General features: G+C 42.8%; 1 protein-coding gene across 1 annotated transcript; it reads right to left on the minus strand.

Annotated features, from left to right (window-relative positions):
- Positions 1 to 345: 345 nt before the first annotated feature.
- ARMC6 (armadillo repeat containing 6) lies at positions 346 to 17,388 on the minus strand. Its single transcript, XM_044672235.1, has 7 exons — positions 17,271 to 17,388; positions 13,111 to 13,193; positions 9,472 to 10,045; positions 8,303 to 8,448; positions 5,984 to 6,115; positions 4,997 to 5,134; positions 346 to 1,431 (listed from the first exon to the last, which is right to left on the minus strand). Exons 1-7 carry the CDS (start codon positions 17,386 to 17,388, stop codon positions 1,219 to 1,221), a joined length of 1,404 nt encoding a protein of 467 aa, XP_044528170.1. The 3' UTR covers positions 346 to 1,218.
- Between the last annotated feature and the right edge of the window lie 1,223 nt (positions 17,389 to 18,611).

The following is an 18,611-nucleotide window of genomic DNA, read 5'->3' on the forward strand; positions in this document are numbered from 1 at the left end:
TCCACTTCATGACAATGCCATCAGAGAAGCCTAGTACCTATTGTGGGGACTGCTGTCCCAAGCTACTTTGCTTTCTCATGAATGAGGCATGGGGCACAGGACATAACTAAATCTGCAGCATTGACAGTCAATTAACATTTATTAAAACATCTACTTTGTGCACCAGGCACTGTTTCTAAATTCTGAGAATACAAAGAAAGGAAAAAAAACAGTCCCTGCCCTCAAGGAGCTCACAAGCTAAAAGAGATGATAACAAGCAAACAGCTAAGTGCATACAAACCCTATACAGGATAAATATGAAATACTCATCAGAGGGAAGGCACTGGAATTAAGAAGGGTTGGGGAAGGTTTCTAGTCAGGTGAAGATGAGAAGGGAAAACTTTCCATGCATGAGGAGACAGCCAGAGAAAATGCCTGGAGCCGAGAGATGGAGGGTCTCGTTCAAGGAACTGCAAGGGCATGTTAAAATTTTCTCCACCTTCATTCAGCAGCATGGCAGTGGATGGAGGGAGTGACCCAAAGGCTGAAGCTTGTTGGCAAGGCAAGACTGGTACCTCAGGAAGAGGGCAGCCAAGAGGTAAACAGTTTCCCCAAAGGGTGATTTTGAAATATCAAAAGAATGAATGGGCAAGCATGTTTTTACTAGTTATCCTTCAGTATCCACGAAACACTTCTCATATAACCTTCTTCACTATGCTTTACACAAGTGAAAGTTAAGTCAAGATGATAAGAACACCCTCATGGCATTCCATGGACCTGCTCTAGCTGTCCCACCTTCACAGGAATATGCATCTTGACCTAAAAACTATAAAGCAGAAAGACACACAGGGCCACCAAGAGACTGTCATATTAAAGCAAACAAGAGAGAATAGCCAACACCACTGCAGAAGGAAGGGAGCTCACTGCATCCAAACCAGAGCACACATCTCTGTCTGTTCCTGTATATGGCCTTCTGGAAGAGTATGCAGGACAGAAGTAGGGCCCAGGTTAAACCAAGGGGGCCAGTGTGTTCCCTGAGGCATCTCTGCCCTCAGGAGCCAGAGGTAGAAGACTTTACTTCTTGACCAGTAGAAGTAACAGACTCTTCCATGAGGCCTCTGAGCAATATGGTACCCCAACATTTTAGGGAACCCAAAGTTCCCAGCTCAGCTGCTTTCATGGACCCAGTGTGGGTTTTGGAATGTTCATGAAGCCTTCTGGGGTGGGGTGGGGGGACCCTCAGAGAGCCAGGTTTCCCTTTTCTCCTGTCCAGAGCTCCCGAAGCTCCACCTTACAGCCCAGGTCCCGCAGGGCAGCCTTGGCCACATCATCACATTCCCGGTGTTTGGTTCGAGCTTCAATGATGAGCCTCTCTGCCCCCATGTCCAGGATGGGTTGGGAGAAGGCCTGTGTGCGGGCTACAAGGTTACGGATCAGCAAGCAAGCCTGTTTCTGGGGAAGAAGCAAAAGTTATCATCAGAGAACATGGAGACAAATGTCAGAAACTAGGGGAGGAGGAAGATGGGAAGGAAAAGCCTAGCCCTTTTGCTCTACTTTTCAAAGCATCAGACTGATTTCCCCTGCTGTACAAGGCAATACAGATGTTATGCACTGTGCAAGATATAAGGAGAGTTCAAAGAAGGCAAAGTTCTGGGCCAACAGTAAATGAAACATTCTACATTTGTGTTTCTCTTCCAAGAAGGCAGGCTTCATCATTTGTTCTTTAGGTCTAAGTCCCTATTTCACACTTGTCCTATACCTCCTTCCTCCAAGTTCAGAGAAAGTCATGGCTTCTATGCCATGCACTTTTCTACTTAAACTAGTGAAGTATCTACCTGAATGCCATTTTAGAACACTGGACTAAATGTCCTGAAACATGGATTCAGATCCCAGCTCTACCATTTGTTAGCTTTGTGCTCTGACAAATCATTTACCTTTTTGGGTCTTGGTTTCCCCATAAGTAAAGTGAGGGGAAAGGGAAATTCAATGATTGGACTAGATTATCTTGAGGGTCTATGAATAAAAAAATTTAAAAAAAAAGAGCTTCAAAGCTTCTAAGAAAGTGATTTCTGAAATATTTTACTGCTTCCTCTACCTATAATCTGATATAATAGTAAATACACAAAGGAGCTTCATGAAGTTGGATGACATATATTATTTTATAAAACACTAAAGGGGCTTCACAGCACTGTTGAACTTAAAACTAGAACTAAAACTAGAACTTAAAAAGGCATTCCATTTGGGAGCTGGAAAAGAGGTAGCTCAAAGATCAAATCACAACTCCTTACCCTAGGTCAGCCCTGAACCCTGGGTTTTCTGGATTCTTCTAGCATTGGGGTGAAAGAGTTAGTGTCCAGAAACCAATCCAAAGGTTTTGATTAACCTGTGCTAAAGTGAGAGCCCACATTCTAGAGGAGTGCTGAGGGATTACTGAAGGAATCTGAGATGCTAAAGAATAAAATTTTGAGGAATCCCAGGAGGAAGAGGATCTCTAGAATCTCAGTGGTAGAAGAATGCTCAGAACCTTCTCAGCCTGGGCCCGAACAGTAGTAACCCTAGCAAGTAGTAATCCAGCCTCTGCTCTGCCACTGATTCCTCAGGTCTTCTAGGCCTTATCAGCTGCCCTGTCTCTATGTACTACAGACATTTGACATTGTCATCTGGCCAAGGGCCCCTAGGCTTTGACATCTGTCCTGCACTTCCCCTTTAGAGTCTCAGATCTCCAAGAGCAAGGACTTTCTCTATTTTTCTCTTTGTATCCTCAAGTCCTTAGCACAGCACTAAACTTAATCATCTGTTCACTCATTCATGTTATAAGGCAGCCCATTCAACTTTTAGACAATTCTTTTTTTAATATCACTGTTTTAATTTTTTTTTACTTAAAAAAATATATAATTTATTTTTCAGTTTCTCTTCCTACTCTCTAAACAATCCTAAAACATTATTAGGAAGTTTTCTCTTCCCTCAAATTTCCCTGAATTGCTTCTAGGGCTGTTCTTTGGGGATAGCCAGAATAAGAGTTAAGTATGCCTCCCCAGAAGAGCCTCTTCAGTATTTGAAGAGTATTTGAAGAGAACTATCATGGCCTCTTTCCTCTCCCCAACTTTCTTTTTTTCCAAGCCCAACCACTTAAGTTCCTTCAGTCCTCTCCAGACATGGTTTTCTGTCCCCTCATCATTCTAGTTACCTTCGTCAGGACTCCAGAGAAGGTCTGGCCAGGGTAGAGGACAGTAAAGCTTTCACATCTCCCAATAGGCAATCAGGGTTAAAATAACTTGCCCAAGGTCACATAGGTAGGAAGTGTCTGAGGCAAGATTTGAACCTAAGTCCTCTTGACTTAAGGCCTAGCACTCTATCCACTGTGATACCTAAACTGCTCCTACTCAGCCTCTCTTAAAAAGCAGCCTAAAACCATGTTAGCTTTCCTAAGAACTTGGCCTACACCTGACTTATTTGATTTCTGATCAAAATGTAGGTCTTGACCTTCACCCCTAATTATATTCCATCTTATTGACCTACATCCATTATTTTGATATGGAAAGATCAAAAGGATTGGTGTCATAGGAACTATTAATCCCTAAAAGTTACAGACTGGACATGCCCACCTTTGCCCTTTGGATAAGATTTTCAGCTATTCTGTCCCTTTACATAAGTCATAAGAGTGCAGCTTGTTCTAAGCTAACTGCTTCCTTTCTTTGAGTCTCTCCCTTCTCTAATTCATCTTTGTGTGGCTTCCTAAGTAATCTTCTTAATGTACTGCTCTAATCCCATCACTCCCCTGTTTTAAGAACAAAACCTCTCAGGAGCTCTTCGCTGGCTCCTTGGATAGACTAAGAACTTCTTGGCAGTATCCAAGGCCCTTCAGAATCTGGCTCTAATCTGCAAATCTGACTTCTCACAGGCCTCCCTTTCGGGCACTCAAGTTCAGCCAAAGTAGATGACTCATTGTTTTCATTGTGCCCTCTCCCATCTCTGCACATTTGTTCATGTCCATCCCTAGACTCCATCTCTGCCAGTTCAGAGCCCTTGGCCAAGGCGCCTCCCATCTCCTGCCTGACTGGAAGTGATTTTTCCCACTCCATACCTCTCTCACATAACAGTCTGTGTAGGTCCTCCTTGACACAAATATTGTTCTGTCTTTCATTATATACTTCCATTATTATAAACTCCTTCAGGGCAACTTGTGATTGGCAGTCCTAGTGCCAAACACAGGACCCTCTGACATATGAAACATTTAAGAGTCTGTTGTGTGGAAAGGAGGTAAAAGGGCTGGTTGGACTTGGAGTCATGAAGACTCCATACTGATGCAGTGCCCTTAGGTCAGTCACTGAACCTCTCATGTAGACATGTGGCTGATCTGCATTGCTGGAAATTCCAACATCCAGTGAAATCCCAGGCCCCTACCAATTGTTAGTTGACTTGAATCAAGCCTAAGCAGGCTGTTGTTTCTGAACATAATCCCAATAGTTGTGGGAATGAGTGAGGGAGAAAAGCCTCAAGAGACTGACCCAAACCTGCACTATGAGGTGCCGTTGGGCAGGCAGAAGTAACAAGCTAGCCTAAGACTGAGGAACTGACCATCTGGAGTGATGTGAATACTGAGATGTAGTCTGGGCCATAGTGAAGTGGACATGAAACTTTGGCTACCAATGTGGACTCCATGGAGTGGGGTAGGACTGGCAGAGGAAAGCTCCAGTCCCTTGCCAGAGAACTAGACTCACTGCCTCTTTGCTGTCACATTCCCCAGATCTTGGCTCCATTTGCTAGCACCAGTGAAGATGTAGATATGGGAGAAGTGAGGCTCTAGGGATGAGACTCTTTCCCTACATGTGGTGGTGGTATGATCAGGTCAGGAATATCATCCTAAGCAGGAAGGAACAGATCCTGGGGCCATCCCCACCCCTACAATCCCACAGGGATGAGAAAGAGAGGCAGAGGTCAGAGTCAGTATCCCTCTTCGTGCAAAACCACAAGAGTGACCCCTCGGAGATTGTGAGAACAGAAGCTGGCTGCCTACCTGAACACTGACTTGCTTCGGGTGGGTCTTCATGGCCTGCAGGGCTGCCAAGGCCCCTCCACCCTCGACTATCACCCGGCTGTTGTCTGGCTTACGAAGAGCCAGCATGCACAGGGCTGCACAACTCTGTTCACAAATCTGCAGGGATCAGCAGAGGACAAAGAAGTCACTTTTTCATTAGGTGACACACATAAACCAGACCAATGAAGACACACCCACGCCTTGGGAATTGAAGGCTTTTACTGTTAGCTCTTACAACAGTGATGGGCAACCTTCTGAGCTTGGTGTGTCAAGATTTGCCAAAAAAACGAGCATAACTCAAGAGGTGTGTCACTCGGAGAAAAAACACCATAATTTCACGATATTTATAGTTTAAATAACAAAAATGTATAATTGTAATATGTAACTGTATTTGGTAAACCAAAATAGGTAAATTAATATAGGTAGATTTGTCATCTATAGTGCAGAGTATCTACACTACAGCAAATATTTCATCCTTGGTATTCGGCCCCATACTTCTCTGTATGTGGCTGCGTGTCATCGAAAATGGCTACATGCATCAGTGGTGACATACTTGTCACAGGTTTGCCATCACCGTATTACATCCCAGTGAGGAAGGTGCTTCCGGTTTGAGATGACTGTCTCTATTTGACAGACCAGGGAGTGATTTGGAATCAAGCTCTGTGTTCTTCTACTCAACCATAATGGCACCCAGGCCTTTTTGGGCAGATGCTGTTCTGCTCCCAGTTCCTGGCTCAAGCATCCTGACCCCAGCGGGTTCAGCCTCATGCCTCAGAGACCTTAAACTTGGGTAAGGCCAAGGGACATGTGACTATCCCAGGTCAGAGACCAAGGTTTAACCATTCATAGAGCTAACCAGTGAGTCATTTCCCTTCTTTGGGACCATCCAGATCAAATTCAGACTGCCTAAGAACCAAAGAAACCCCATGAAGATGAGACAGAGAGCCTAGTTATCACAGCTGGTACCTGGGGACTGGAGAGATGTCTGGTCATCGCCATTACAATGAAGTCTGTTCCACCTGCACTGACGATAGCATCCTTTACATCATCATTACCTGCAATGGCTCGGAGGGCGCTCAGCACCTGCCATACCAGCTCCTGTATGGCCATCAAAATGAGCACATCAGAAAGTAGGAAACTGTGCTCAAGCTAGCCACCAAAGCACAGTGGTTCGATTCATTTCCAGAAACTACTTTCATGTTCTTGATTTCAGAATCCTAAATTTTTAATCAATCACCAAATTCTACCCTGCCACCCCAACCTGGGACATTTTACAGAAAGGAAACTCAAGCCCAGAACAGCAAAATAACTTCACTTGCCCAGGGTCATATAATTAGTAAATGGAAGAGTTAGGACTAGGACTCAAGAACTTTTCAGGACACTGTGCCCACTTCACCAAGAATATTCATCATTCCCTTTTGTGTAGGTACTCCCTCCCTCCATCAGTGTAGACTGTCTAGGGAAACATGGGGCTTCTAGAGTCACTGTAGCTCCATCCCCTCATCCCCACTCTTCCTAAGCCAAAACCACAGGACAATAGATTTAGAAGTGGCAAGGATATCAGTGGTTATTTAGAATCACTTCATTTTACAGAGGAGGAAACTGAGGCAGTCACACAAGAAGCAACTGACAGCTAGGGTTCATTATCAGATCCTGTGACTCTAGGCTTAGTGCTTCTGGAGACTGACTTTGTGTGGTGCACACTTCAGGGACCTTAGTCAGACTACATAATACCAGCGGCACATCCCCAAGCTGGGAGCCTTTCCTACTATTCAGACTTCCCAAAGCTTCAAGTCTGCTGCCACAGCCTTTGAGAACTCACAGATGCACCTTTTAAGAAAATCTGATTTTTAGCAATACCTTTTGTTTTTATCATCACCTTTATTTCTGCATAGAGCCCTCCTCCCTCCTATACTGTAAAGAAGTTATGTTAACCCAGAAAAGGATTTCAGTTTCCCTCCAATGCTTTTTAGAAAATATGTAACTGGGGTGGGGGGGAGGGGAAGGGAGCTGGATCTGTGATTTAAAGATGTAGGGGAACTCCTATTGAGAGAACTTCCCCAACCAATGCAGATCAGTAACAAGAAAGTTTCCTGGGGCAGTGGCAAGTTCTGCATCAGCCCAGGACCACAAAGCAGACTTTGAACCTCCATCTTCATAATTCCAAATCTAACTACTACTGCCTGTGCTGGGCTAAACTTTGAGCATAGAGAGCCTTGACAAGTCCCACTGGATTGAGGGCTTCCAGAGCCCTTCCTTCATGCACAACAACCCTGGGAAGGCAGTGCTCTAGAGTAGTTATCACTCTCTCTTTTACAGAGGAACTCAAGGATCCAGAAGGTGACATGCTTTGTCTAAGGTCTGCTGACCCAAATCCCAGGGCTCTGGGCACAGAAACTGGCACCTAAAGGGAATCCTTCTGAGACAGGGATGGTTTAGTTCCAGTCTGAGGGTCATATGAAGAGGGTATAAGGTGGAATGCATTCCTGCCCCTGGCCCCTTCCCTTCCCTAGGGGGCAGTAGGATGGGACAGTAAAGATCTCAATAGCACAGAATTCTCATAACATGTCCTCTGTAAAGAAGGACTTATTTGTCACAATGTCTTGATACCAGCAAGTGGCCCTTGGGTGAATTCTCTTTTTAATTTTTTGTTTTTGCCTTTTTATCCTTACATAAGTGAAACTATAACTGACATGAATTTGAATCCTCCCTGTTTCTTTGTGTGTGGTTCTCATTTCACTTCAAACTTTTCCAGAGGCAGCTAGGTAACAGAGTGGATAGAGCACCAGGCCTGGAGTTGGGAGAGCCTGGGTTCAAATTTGGCCTCAGACACTTCTGAGCTATGTGATCCTGGGGCAAGTCATTTGACCCTGATTGCCTAGCCCTCACTGCTCTTCTGTCTTAGAAATGATACTAAAGCATAAGGTAAGGGTTTTAAAGAGGAAAAAAAAATCTTTCCCATCATTCCCTGGGCTAAGATAAGGTTGTGCCTATTGCTTCACCCGTAATAAGGGATAGGAATTGGACCTTGACGACTTTAGCACAGGGAATCCAAAGTTAGGAAACCCCCCTTCCCTGCAAGGTCATTCTTAAGAGGCACGTGGGGCACTAGTGACCCACTGACTCAGGATCACTCTGCCAGAATGAGTGTCAGAGTCTGACTGTGAAGCCAGCTCTCCATGCAAGAGTTAACACTGCCTCTCATTATTCAGATTTCCAAGGCCAGATAGACAAAACCCAAAAGGCCCTCAGGAGACCCACCCATCCCTGGAAGGGGCTCCTCACCTGGTGGTCAATGTAGTCAGCCAGAAGGGTCACCATGATGTTGAGGCCCCCTAGGTCAACGATCTCCTGGCAGAATTCATTCCGAACAGCCAGGCGGGACAAAGTACCACACAGCTCACCAAGAAGAGCAGGGTTGTCTGGGAATGCTGCCAGAAGAACAAGCCCCAGTGGACAGGAGAGGGGGAACAAGGAATGAAAACCTCTCTGCTCAGAGAACAAATACCATTCAAAGCAGTCACTACCCAAACTGAGGGAAGTTGGCATTGGCCTAGTATCTCAAGAGGTAGGGTGTGTTTCAGGAAAAGCTAAAGTTTCCCTTTCCTGGGGTCCCTTCTAAAGAAAATTGGCACAGGATTTGTGGGATCCACTCAGGACTACCAATGACCTCCTAACTCAGCCCCAAGAATGGATTTCTAATCAGTACCTTTAATTAAAGTATGAAAAAGAGTTAATTCTCCCACTCAAGCTAACCAAGAGTCAACTTTGTTGTTTTTCAGTTGTTTTCAGTCATGTTTATTAACCTCTTTTGGAGTTTTCCTGGCATAGATACTGGAGTTGTTTGCCATTTCCTTCTCCAGGTCATTTTTATAGATGAGGAAAGTGAGGCAAACAAGGTTAAGTGAATTGTCCAGGGTCACACAGCTAGTGCCTGAGGCCTATTTGATTTCAGGTATTCTAGCCTCTAAGCCTGGCACTCTCACTTTGCCACCAAACTGTACCTTTCTCATTACTCTGGCTAAGGCAGAGTAAATACATGCCCATGGGCAAACTCTAAAGTCAACTATTCCTAGAGGCAAATTCCTCCAGTAAACAATCTGATACTCTGAACTAGGGACTCCCACAGTCCCATTTGGAGAGAATCAGGCTGCTTTTGCTTATTATCATGGTAGGGAACCAGAGAGCCACAAAACTCACATAGGGAAAAGAGGAATATGCCTGTTCCCATAGAGGGATGGCAATGACATTGATCTCTGGCCCAGTTCCTTCTGCTGGCTACTAGACATCTCCTATGTGATGCTCTCATTGGTCTGACTCTAGAAGCAATAGGCTGATTTACCAATAGGATTCATTACTTCCCCAAATTCAGGAGTTCCCAGTTGATTTCTATCAGTAAGATAGAGGCTGGAATCTGCTGTTTACTGACACTAAGAAATAAACTGTCTTCCTACCTTTGGCTGCTTCTATAAGAATCTTTAAGCCCTTATTCTCTTGTACTATCATCTTGGCATGATCATGTGCGTGGCCAAAGGGCACTCGAATGTCATCATCAAAGGTCATGATTCTCAGAGCGGAGCAGGCCTCCTTGACCACATCAGCTCGGCAGCTGTGCCTCTCGATGGCCCCAGTAAGCAGAGGCAGGATGCCAGCTCTTACCAAGTTCTGCCGGTTCTGCTCATGCTTGAGACAGACATACCGAATGCAACGGAGCCCAGAGCATGTCACTTCAGCCATTGCCACATGTTCCTTCAATGCGGCCACCAGTAGCTGCAGCCCCTTGGCATCCAGCAGGTCTGGCTGACCATCAGTCAGAGCAGCAAGGGCGTTCAGGGCCTTTACCAAGAATCCCTGGTCTTCTGTCATAGCTAGATGACAGGCTGAAAGCACAAGAGGGTATGCACCCTTCTGTGCAGCTAGGTAGCGGGTAGCAACCTGCCCCTGGCACTGCTCACTGAAGCTCACCAGGTGTTCAGCGGCCTCTTGGAGGGCTGCAGAGCCAACAGACTTCTGGAGGGCATCCAGCGTCTATAAAGCACAAGGGGAAACACAGTGTTACTGTCCTTTCCACTCAGGCCCCTAGATCTCTCAGTTGCTCATCTTTATGCCCTCTTAGAATTGCTTTGTTCTATTTGTTATTGACATTGTGTTTGCTTACTTGCACAGCTTCATGTCCCCCACCCCATTAGAATATAAACCCCATGAGGGCACGATTTGTGTTTTGTCATTGTATCCCAAGCCCCTATCTGTTAAGAAGGCACTTAATAAAAGTATCTTATGACTAGAGCAGCCTATTCTTCCAGATTTCATTTGTTGCTTATAAGCAAAGAAAATTTTGCCTAAATTCATTCATTTAAGATTAGATGCCTATACAAGGCAGTGTGCTCAGTGCTGAGACACAGAAATCCATCAGCTATGCCTAGGGTCAATTATACATTGATAAATACAATATCCACTTAGAGGTATGCAATAGACTATTAGATTATGAAGTGACCTTAGCTTCTCACTTAGCAGCTTCATGGAAATGCAAAGGCTCTTGCCTCTCTGATCAAACTTGCTTAGCATTTCTAGTCTTCCTTGAGGCCAGAAATATGAAAAGAAATTCCCAGGCTTGGCAAGTCCTCAGGTGCTCAACTTGGACTCCTTGAAAAATGGAGTCTATTGCCAACTTTTTTCCCCAAAGACATTCCAACAGATAATTTTTACTTTTAACTGCTGATTCAAACGGGCATACAGAATTCTGCAAAATCTATAAATCTTTTAACTAGAAACATACTCAGGAATACTGGACATAAATGAATGAAAAGAAAGTGGATTTATTTCCTACAATACCAAAGGAGGAAGGTACCTGACAAGCCCCATTTCCTACTGTCAAGTGAAAAGACTCTGGATCATTGTATGGCAGAACAAGGGGAAGTGTTAAGCTGCCCCTCTGCCTGGGGGAAAGATAAAACAGCCAGACAAGGCAGCTCTCCATCTAGAAGTATAGTTACTCAGATTTTTTTCTTCCAGGTAAAATGCAAGCCAGTTCAAGACTTTCCTGGACACCAATGTGTCAGAATCCATCTTATACACCATGGAAGAAGCCAGGAAAAAAAGACCATTCATGCACTTACACAGTCTGTTATCTGTGTCGGTATCTTGAGACCAAAAGCAGGCTTAGCTTCACTTTGTATAGCTGCCAACACCCAGTGCTTAAAAAATGTTTGCCTGGTGATGGAACCACTTCCAATTGCAGTATCAGGCTTCATAGAGGAAGAAGTTTTTGGACATTTTTTTGAAGAGATGGGAGAAAATGCATTTCAGGCACAGGTTGCTGTCTGAGCAAAAGTTTGAAGGGAACAAAGTTTAAGATGTGTTTGAGGGATGGTGAGGAATCCAGTTTGGCTGGAGCACAGGATGTGTGAAGAAGAGTGTGAACAAAAGCTCGGGGAAAAGAAGTTAATTCCCTGTTATGGAAGTCCTTTGAATGCCAGACCAAGGGCTTTAGATGGTCAAAATCTCATGGTCACCAACACTGCTGTTCCTTCCTAGGGTCATTTTTTTTTAACTTAAAAAACAGAGGAGGGAATTTTAATTAAATAAAAATCTATTTTTTCTCCCACTTTCCATTAAAGAAAGAAAAACAAAACCCTTTTAGCAAATATGCAGTTAAGCCAACAAATTCTTGTATTTGCAAAAAATGATGACTTGTTCTATACCCCTACCATCATTTCTTTCCATACTACTGCCTAACAATTTGGAACTATGTCCAAAGAGCACTAACAGACTGCCTGCCCTTTGATCCAGCCATACCATTGCTGGGTTTGTACCCCAAAGAGATCACAGGGAAAAAGATATGTACAAAAATATTTATAGCCACAATCTTTGTGGTGGCAAAAAGCTGGAAAACGAGGGTATGCCCTTCAATTGGGGAATGGCTGAACAAACTGGTATATGCTGGTGATGGAATACTATTGTGCCCAAAGGAATAATAACCTGGAGGAATTCCATGTGAACTGGAATGACCTCCAGGAATTGATGCAGAGTGAAAGGAGCAGAACCAGGAGAACATTATACAGAGACTGATACAATGTGGTACAATTGAATGCTGTACTAGCAGCAATTCAATGACCCAGGACAATTCTGAGGGATTTATGGAAAAGAACGCTGCCCACATTCAGAGGAAGAACTATAGGAATGGAAACACAGAAGAAAAACAAGTGCTTGAACACATGGGTTGATGAGGACACAATTAGGATGTAGACTCTTAATGACCACCCTAGAACAATTATCCATAAAATGGAAATAAGTCTTGATCAATGACACAGGAAGAAACCAGTGGAAATGTGCTTTGGCTACTGGGGGGGTTGGGGGGCTGTGGGGAGAGAGAGCAAGAACATGAATCATGTAACCATGGAAAAAATTTTTCTAAAAAATAAAACCATACTACTGCCTAGGTAGGGAAATGCTTTTATGCCTTTAAAAAGTACAAGATCTGGGGAACATCTAAGTAAACTCTGCTATGTGAATGAAACGAAATATTACTACACCAAGGAATGCCAAATATGAAGAATTCAAAGAAACACGAACATGAACTGCTGCAGAATGAACAAAGCAGAACCAGGAAAATAACATTCCCTATGTCCATGGAAGGAACAATAAAATATAACTGAGTATTATAAAGTGAAAATGACCAGGTGTGGCCCTAGAGAAGAGCTGAGAAAATGGACTACCCGCCTTCATTGCAAAGCCAGAGAACGTGGCTGTGAATATTGCATGTGCTGTCACATGTGGTCAACATGCTAATTTTGCTGAGCGGGGATATGTTTATAAATTAATCCAAAGCAAATCTAAAAGGCATCCATAAAATACAAAACAGAATGGGCCGGCTTTATCCTTTGGCTGTGCTTGATGAGGCCAGCTCCTGTGAATTCTCAGTTCCGGTCTTCTTAGACAGCATCATTCACATCACGGCCCAAGAATTTAAGAACTACTCCAACAACTCATAGCATATCCCAGGCTGGATATGAAAGGAAGGCTACTGATACTGTCCTGGGCTGCTAAAAGCAGGTATAACTTTATCATTTCCTGTAACCATCCATTGGCCCTACCTGCAAAATTTCATGCTTTGGCCCTTGATCACCACAAGCAGATGCTTTGGGTCTTGTTTTTACAATGTTGGTCAGATCGACCCCTACAGAGAAAGAGAGGGAGAAACAGAAAGGAGGAGAAAGAAATGAGCTGTATGTCTTTCCAATTAAATTCCAATATTCATTCAATGTCTTTTTGAAGGGAGAATACCTTAAATAAGGTCCCTGTTCTAATGGGGCTCAGAGTCTTGTCAGGGAACAAAAGATAATTACAACATACCAAATTAAATGACAAGTACATCAGAAGGGGGTGGAGGTCATCACTTACTGAGGTGGACATAGATTATTAGGAAAGGCTTTCTGGTGGACCAGGCACTTGAACCAGATTTCAACAGTTGAATAGCAATTCAACATGAAAAGAAAGAAGGAGGTTATTTCAAGAACAGGGCAGCAGTGAGCTAGACAACATGTATTTATTAAGCACTGGGTTAAGTTTTAAGGATAGAGCTCATAATCCACTGAAGGAGACAACATAAAAATCACCAGGTCCTTACATGATACATACAGGAAATAACAGGCAAAAAAGGGGGGGAAAGACTAGCTACTAGGGGAATTGAAAAACTCTTCTTGCAGAAAGTAAACTTTGTCTTGAATCTTAAAGGAAGCAAAGTAAGTCAAGGGGGACAGAGCATTACAGGCATGGAAACAACCAGTACAAAGGCCTTAAGCCTGAAGATGAAGTGTCAAGTTCTAGGAACTAAAAATGCCCAGATGAAGTACAGTATGAGATGACTGGAAAGGTAGGATGGGTCTAGGATACATAGTTTTAAACACTAAACAGAGAACTATATATGATGATGGAAGTAATAGGGAGCCACTGGAACTCCCTGAGTAGCAGAGTGATAAGACCTACCCTTTAGAAATAAATCACTAGGAAAATCAAGTAGGAGATGGTCTGAAGTGGAGAGACTTGAAGCAGACTTTAGCAATAGTCTGGTGCCACAAGGGTGGTGGCAAGGTAAGTGGAGAGTAGGAGATGAGCATGAGAAATGTGAAAGGAGCCACACCAAGATTTAGCAATGGATTTGTGTGTGAGTAGAGGAGTCAAAGGTGATGCCTAGCTTGAGAGACTGAGCGCAACATGGGAGAAGGGCAATGCCCCTTGAGAATAACAGGAAAGTATAGATGAGAGGAGAGTTTTGGGAGAAAGGTAATGAGTTTTGTTTTGGACATGCTGAGCTTGAGATACCTATGGAACATAAGTAAAACATAGGCCTCTGAAACACTTTGAAATGTCCAAGAGGCAACTTGACTATAAACTTAGGAGAGATATTAGTGCTGGGTATATACATCTGAGAACCATTTGTAAAGAGATGATATTTGAACCTTTGGGATCTGATAATCAAGTAAGGCAACAAAGATTAAAAAGAGAAGAGAGTGCTGGGGGACTTCCAAAGGTAGGGAGAATAACATGGCTGGAAAGCCAATAAAGGAAACTAAGAAATAAGAGGAGACTCAGGAAAGAGCAGCATCATGAAATCCTAGAGAAAAGTATCCAGCTTAAGTGATCAAAAGTGTCAAATGCTGCAGTGAGGTTCAGAAGGACCATGACTGAGAAAAGGCCTTTAGATTTGGCAATTCAGAAATTACACGTAATACTGAAGAGAGCAGTTGTAGAAATGATGAAGTCAGAAGCCAGATTGTAGAAGATTTAAAAGGAAGAAGCAAAGACACCAAGTGTAAATGACTTCTCAAAGAGTTTAACAGTAAAAAGGAAGAGAAAGCTAGAATACAGGATGGAATGGGATGGAGGGCACATCTAAAGGGACTGGCCTTGGTAAGAAGGGCCACTTCTTAAGATGAAATATCTGAATGATGTAAGACTAGGAAAGGAGGAATAGGAGCTCTGGTGAAGCCTCATTTTTTTCACTGATATATGAAGCAATAGGATAGAGATGTGTTGGTTTATGAAGAGCTCAAAAGAAGAAAAAAGAATGTAGAAGGGTGATGTCATAGGAAAGAAGGGAGGTATAGAGGGACTAGAGACCACTTTCAAGACAAAGCGCAACAGGAGGAGGCTGTAAGGCAGAGAGAAAGATGGACTAAAAGATGATGATTAGATAAAAGAATTCGGAATTTGTGAACCAGGAAATGGCAGCAAGTCTGACTCCCAAGACTTTCCCTTGTACCACAATGCCTCACAGTAGGGTTTAAACAATGGGAAGTCAAAAAGAAGCCAGGCAAAGAAGTCTGAACAAAGTCTGAATGGTATGACCAAATGTAACCCATAAGAAAAATAATGCAATAGTGATATGAAGGATGGATTAGAATGGGGAGAAGATGGATGTAGGAAATCTTAATAGGAGGCTACTACAAATAATCTAGGCCAATAGAGTCAGAGTCCAAGTAGAAATGGATCTCAGCATAATGACTTAAAAAAATCACAAATTAACATTATCTATGATGTACTGTGTACTTTTATATGTTTTATTAAACATCTTCCATTTACATTTTCAAGAATGGAATTTAATACCCCTGATCTAAGTAGCTATTAATAAGAGCTTTTACTAAAGAGATGGCCATAGGAGGGAACAGTGTCTGAGTGTTTTGGTAGCTGGCTTGCCTAAGACTCAGGATGGGCAGACAGATTTTTCTTTTTCCTCACTCCAAGGTAGTCCTCTTTAAGCATATAGGATCAAATGAGATAATATATGTAAGTTGCCTTGTGAGGATGAGCTATTATGATTAAGATTTTTATTCTATAGCAAAGAATCTCTCTTAGGCTACCAGTGTTGGAGAACAAGGAAAGTTATCTCCAGAAATGAAGGAGAAACCCAGAGTGAAGTCAGGCAATAATAAGAGCAGCCCTGGGTTGAGTGACTATATAGCCTGAGGAGAATGAGAAAATTGGGCAGGAGTGAGGGTCTTACCCGAGTTCTGTTCTTTCACTGTGAGACATTCACTTACCCTGCAACTTGGAGGTCATCTTCAGTTCCTCTCAACTCTCCCTCAGCTTTTATAATTGATCATTTGCTGAATCTTTTTCTATTTCTACAACATCTCTTGCTTTATTTGTTTTTTAAAATCCTTATCATCTGTCTCAGAGTCAATATCAGTTTCAAGGTAGAAGAACATGTAAAGCCTGAGCAAAGGAAGTTAAGTGACTTGCCCAGAATCAGACAGCTAGGAAATCTGAGGCCAGATTTGAATGCAGGTCCTCCTCATCTCCAGGCCTGGCCACCTATCCACCACTGCTCCACAACATCTCTTGTATCTCCTGCCTTCTCTATACTTAGTACCAATATGCAAATACCACCCTAAGTTAAACCTTCATCAATTCTTACTCTTATGATAAAAATTATTTTTATCACTTATGATAAAAAATAATAAGAACTCTTATAATAGCCTCCTAATTGTTCTTTCTGCCTTGCCCCATTTAATCTATCCTCTTTACAGTCACCAAAATTATTTTGTTAGAATGAATATCAAACCATGTCACTCTCCTGCTCAATAAATTCCAATGGCTCCATGTTACCTTGAGAGTGCTTGTAAATGTGTAGACGTGTCTATTTGGTTTGTTTCAAGTGCTTCTTGTTATTCATATGACTCTCTTTCCTGTACTATGCAGACCAGCTTGGCTGGTCTGTGTGCTCTTCCTCCCTTTCCTGCATCCAGGCTTTCATACAGTACAATACAGACTGTTTCTCATGAATGGAATGCACATCTCTCTCATCTCTGCCTCTTAAGAGTTCCTCATTTCCTTCAAAGCTCACCTACCCCTTTCAATATAGAACTTTTCCTAACACCACCCCTGCCAGCTACCAGTGCCCCTCCTCTGAAATGATCTCATATTTATTTTACAAATCCAATTAGTTTTACATGTTGTCCCTCTTGACCGAAGGGAAACTTCTTGAGGGCAGACACTGCTTTCATTTTGTTTCTAGCAAAGAGCTGTCTGGCACACAATAGGTATTTAGAAAATGCTTGCTGATGACGTAGATTCCTTCTAGATTTATGGTCCAATATCTTCCTGTATCTGAGCCTAAGCAAATGATGTATTCCCCAGAAACTTGGGTTCTTTGTGCCTTTGAAGATAAACAGATACTGATGGGTAGCCCTGGGCACGCAGATAGTCTACATCCCACCACCAGGAGTCATCCACAAGAGTGAAATGACAGTACCTTGAGATTCAAACTGCTGGACAGCTTCTTTCACAGCCTCCTCAGGGTCCATGTCAAACTCTGTGATGTTTTCTTGTACCACATCATCAAAGGTCTCCTGGCTGATGCGTTTAGCCATGCTGACTTCAGGAAGATTTCTGCAATTCCAGTCCCCAGAGCTAAAAATCCAATACAAACCATTGGATGACTTATTAAAGCTATAAGATAATAGGTAAGAATGGGCAAGGAAGGCCTTGTTAGACTATATTATAGGACTATCAGGGTTCAAAAGTGTGTAGTTTGGAATACAACCCAACTACCACCATTCTTGGCTAGAACCCCATAACACATTACCCCACATACCCAGCAAATCTTGGATCTACCTCTGATGTTTAAATACATTCTATATGTGACAACAATAACAACAAAAAAAATTGTCGCTACTACCTGTGTACCTGGCACATGAGTACTTATGGACTTGTGTGACTTAGAGCAAAGTCACTTAGAGTCAAGATGAGCTCTAAGGCTCTTGTTCTACAACTAGGTTCCTATGATCTTAAAAATTTGTGCCACACTTTAAAGTTTTCTATCTATTGTCTAATTTAACCTAAGGATCAGATTGTCAGCTCTGAGACCTCCTTTGGATAAGATTCTTATATTTGGTAAGAAAAAAGATAATCAATTAGACTTTGTTTTCATTGGTAGAGAGAACTTTCAATGAAGAAAACTTTCCTTGCAGATCTGCTCATGCTAGGCAGCTTATCAATTTGAAGGGTTACCTGTCTGACCCTCAGATGTCCACAGCGATTACATCACCTTTTGGACAGATGAGAAATTATATGACTTGCCCATGGTCACAGAGCTAGTCCCAAAAGGGATGTGTACCCAGGGCTTACTTACCCCAAGACTGCACTCTTGTCTGTTTTGTATTATGACTATAGACAACTCATTTATTTTTTTTCCCAGCCTCAGCCCATTTTGTAAAATGATGCTTGCAATAATTGTCTTGTCCTTTTCTTTCTTTCTAAATTCATACCTTCTGCCCTAGAATTGCTACTAAATACTGGTTCTAAGGCAGAACAGCAGTAAGGACTAGGCAACTGAGATAAGGTGATTTGCCTAAGGTCACTAACACAGATAGACTGTGTCTGAGGCTAGAATTGAACCCTGGTCCTCCTGACTCCAGGTCTAGCTCTCTAACCACTAAGCCGCCTAGCTGCCCCCTTACCTTGCTTATTTCATAAGGTTACTGTTAAGGATCAAATTAAGTAATTATCTGTCCATGATACAAATGTAAGGTATTAACTTTGCATCTCCCATAGTGTCTAGCAGGGGCCTAAGTACACAATCATAAGAAAAGCT

Source organism: Gracilinanus agilis, chromosome 1 (genome assembly GCF_016433145.1).
Source record: "Gracilinanus agilis isolate LMUSP501 chromosome 1, AgileGrace, whole genome shotgun sequence".
NCBI lineage: Eukaryota > Metazoa > Chordata > Mammalia > Didelphimorphia > Didelphidae > Gracilinanus > Gracilinanus agilis.

Bases quoted from the DNA above. Each gene is read 5' to 3' on its own strand.
- ARMC6 (XM_044672235.1), bottom strand. From the start codon at position 17,388: ATGGCTAAACGCATCAGCCAGGAGACCTTTGATGATGTGGTACAAGAA. The intron at 5,135-5,983 runs GTACCAGCTGTG...TGATCCCTGCAG, and splicing joins GACATCTCTCCAGTCCCCAG to ATTTGTGAACAGAGTTGTGC. The intron at 1,432-4,996 runs GTAGGCAGCCAG...CTTCTTCCCCAG, and splicing joins CGAAGCAAGTCAGTGTTCAG to AAACAGGCTTGCTTGCTGAT.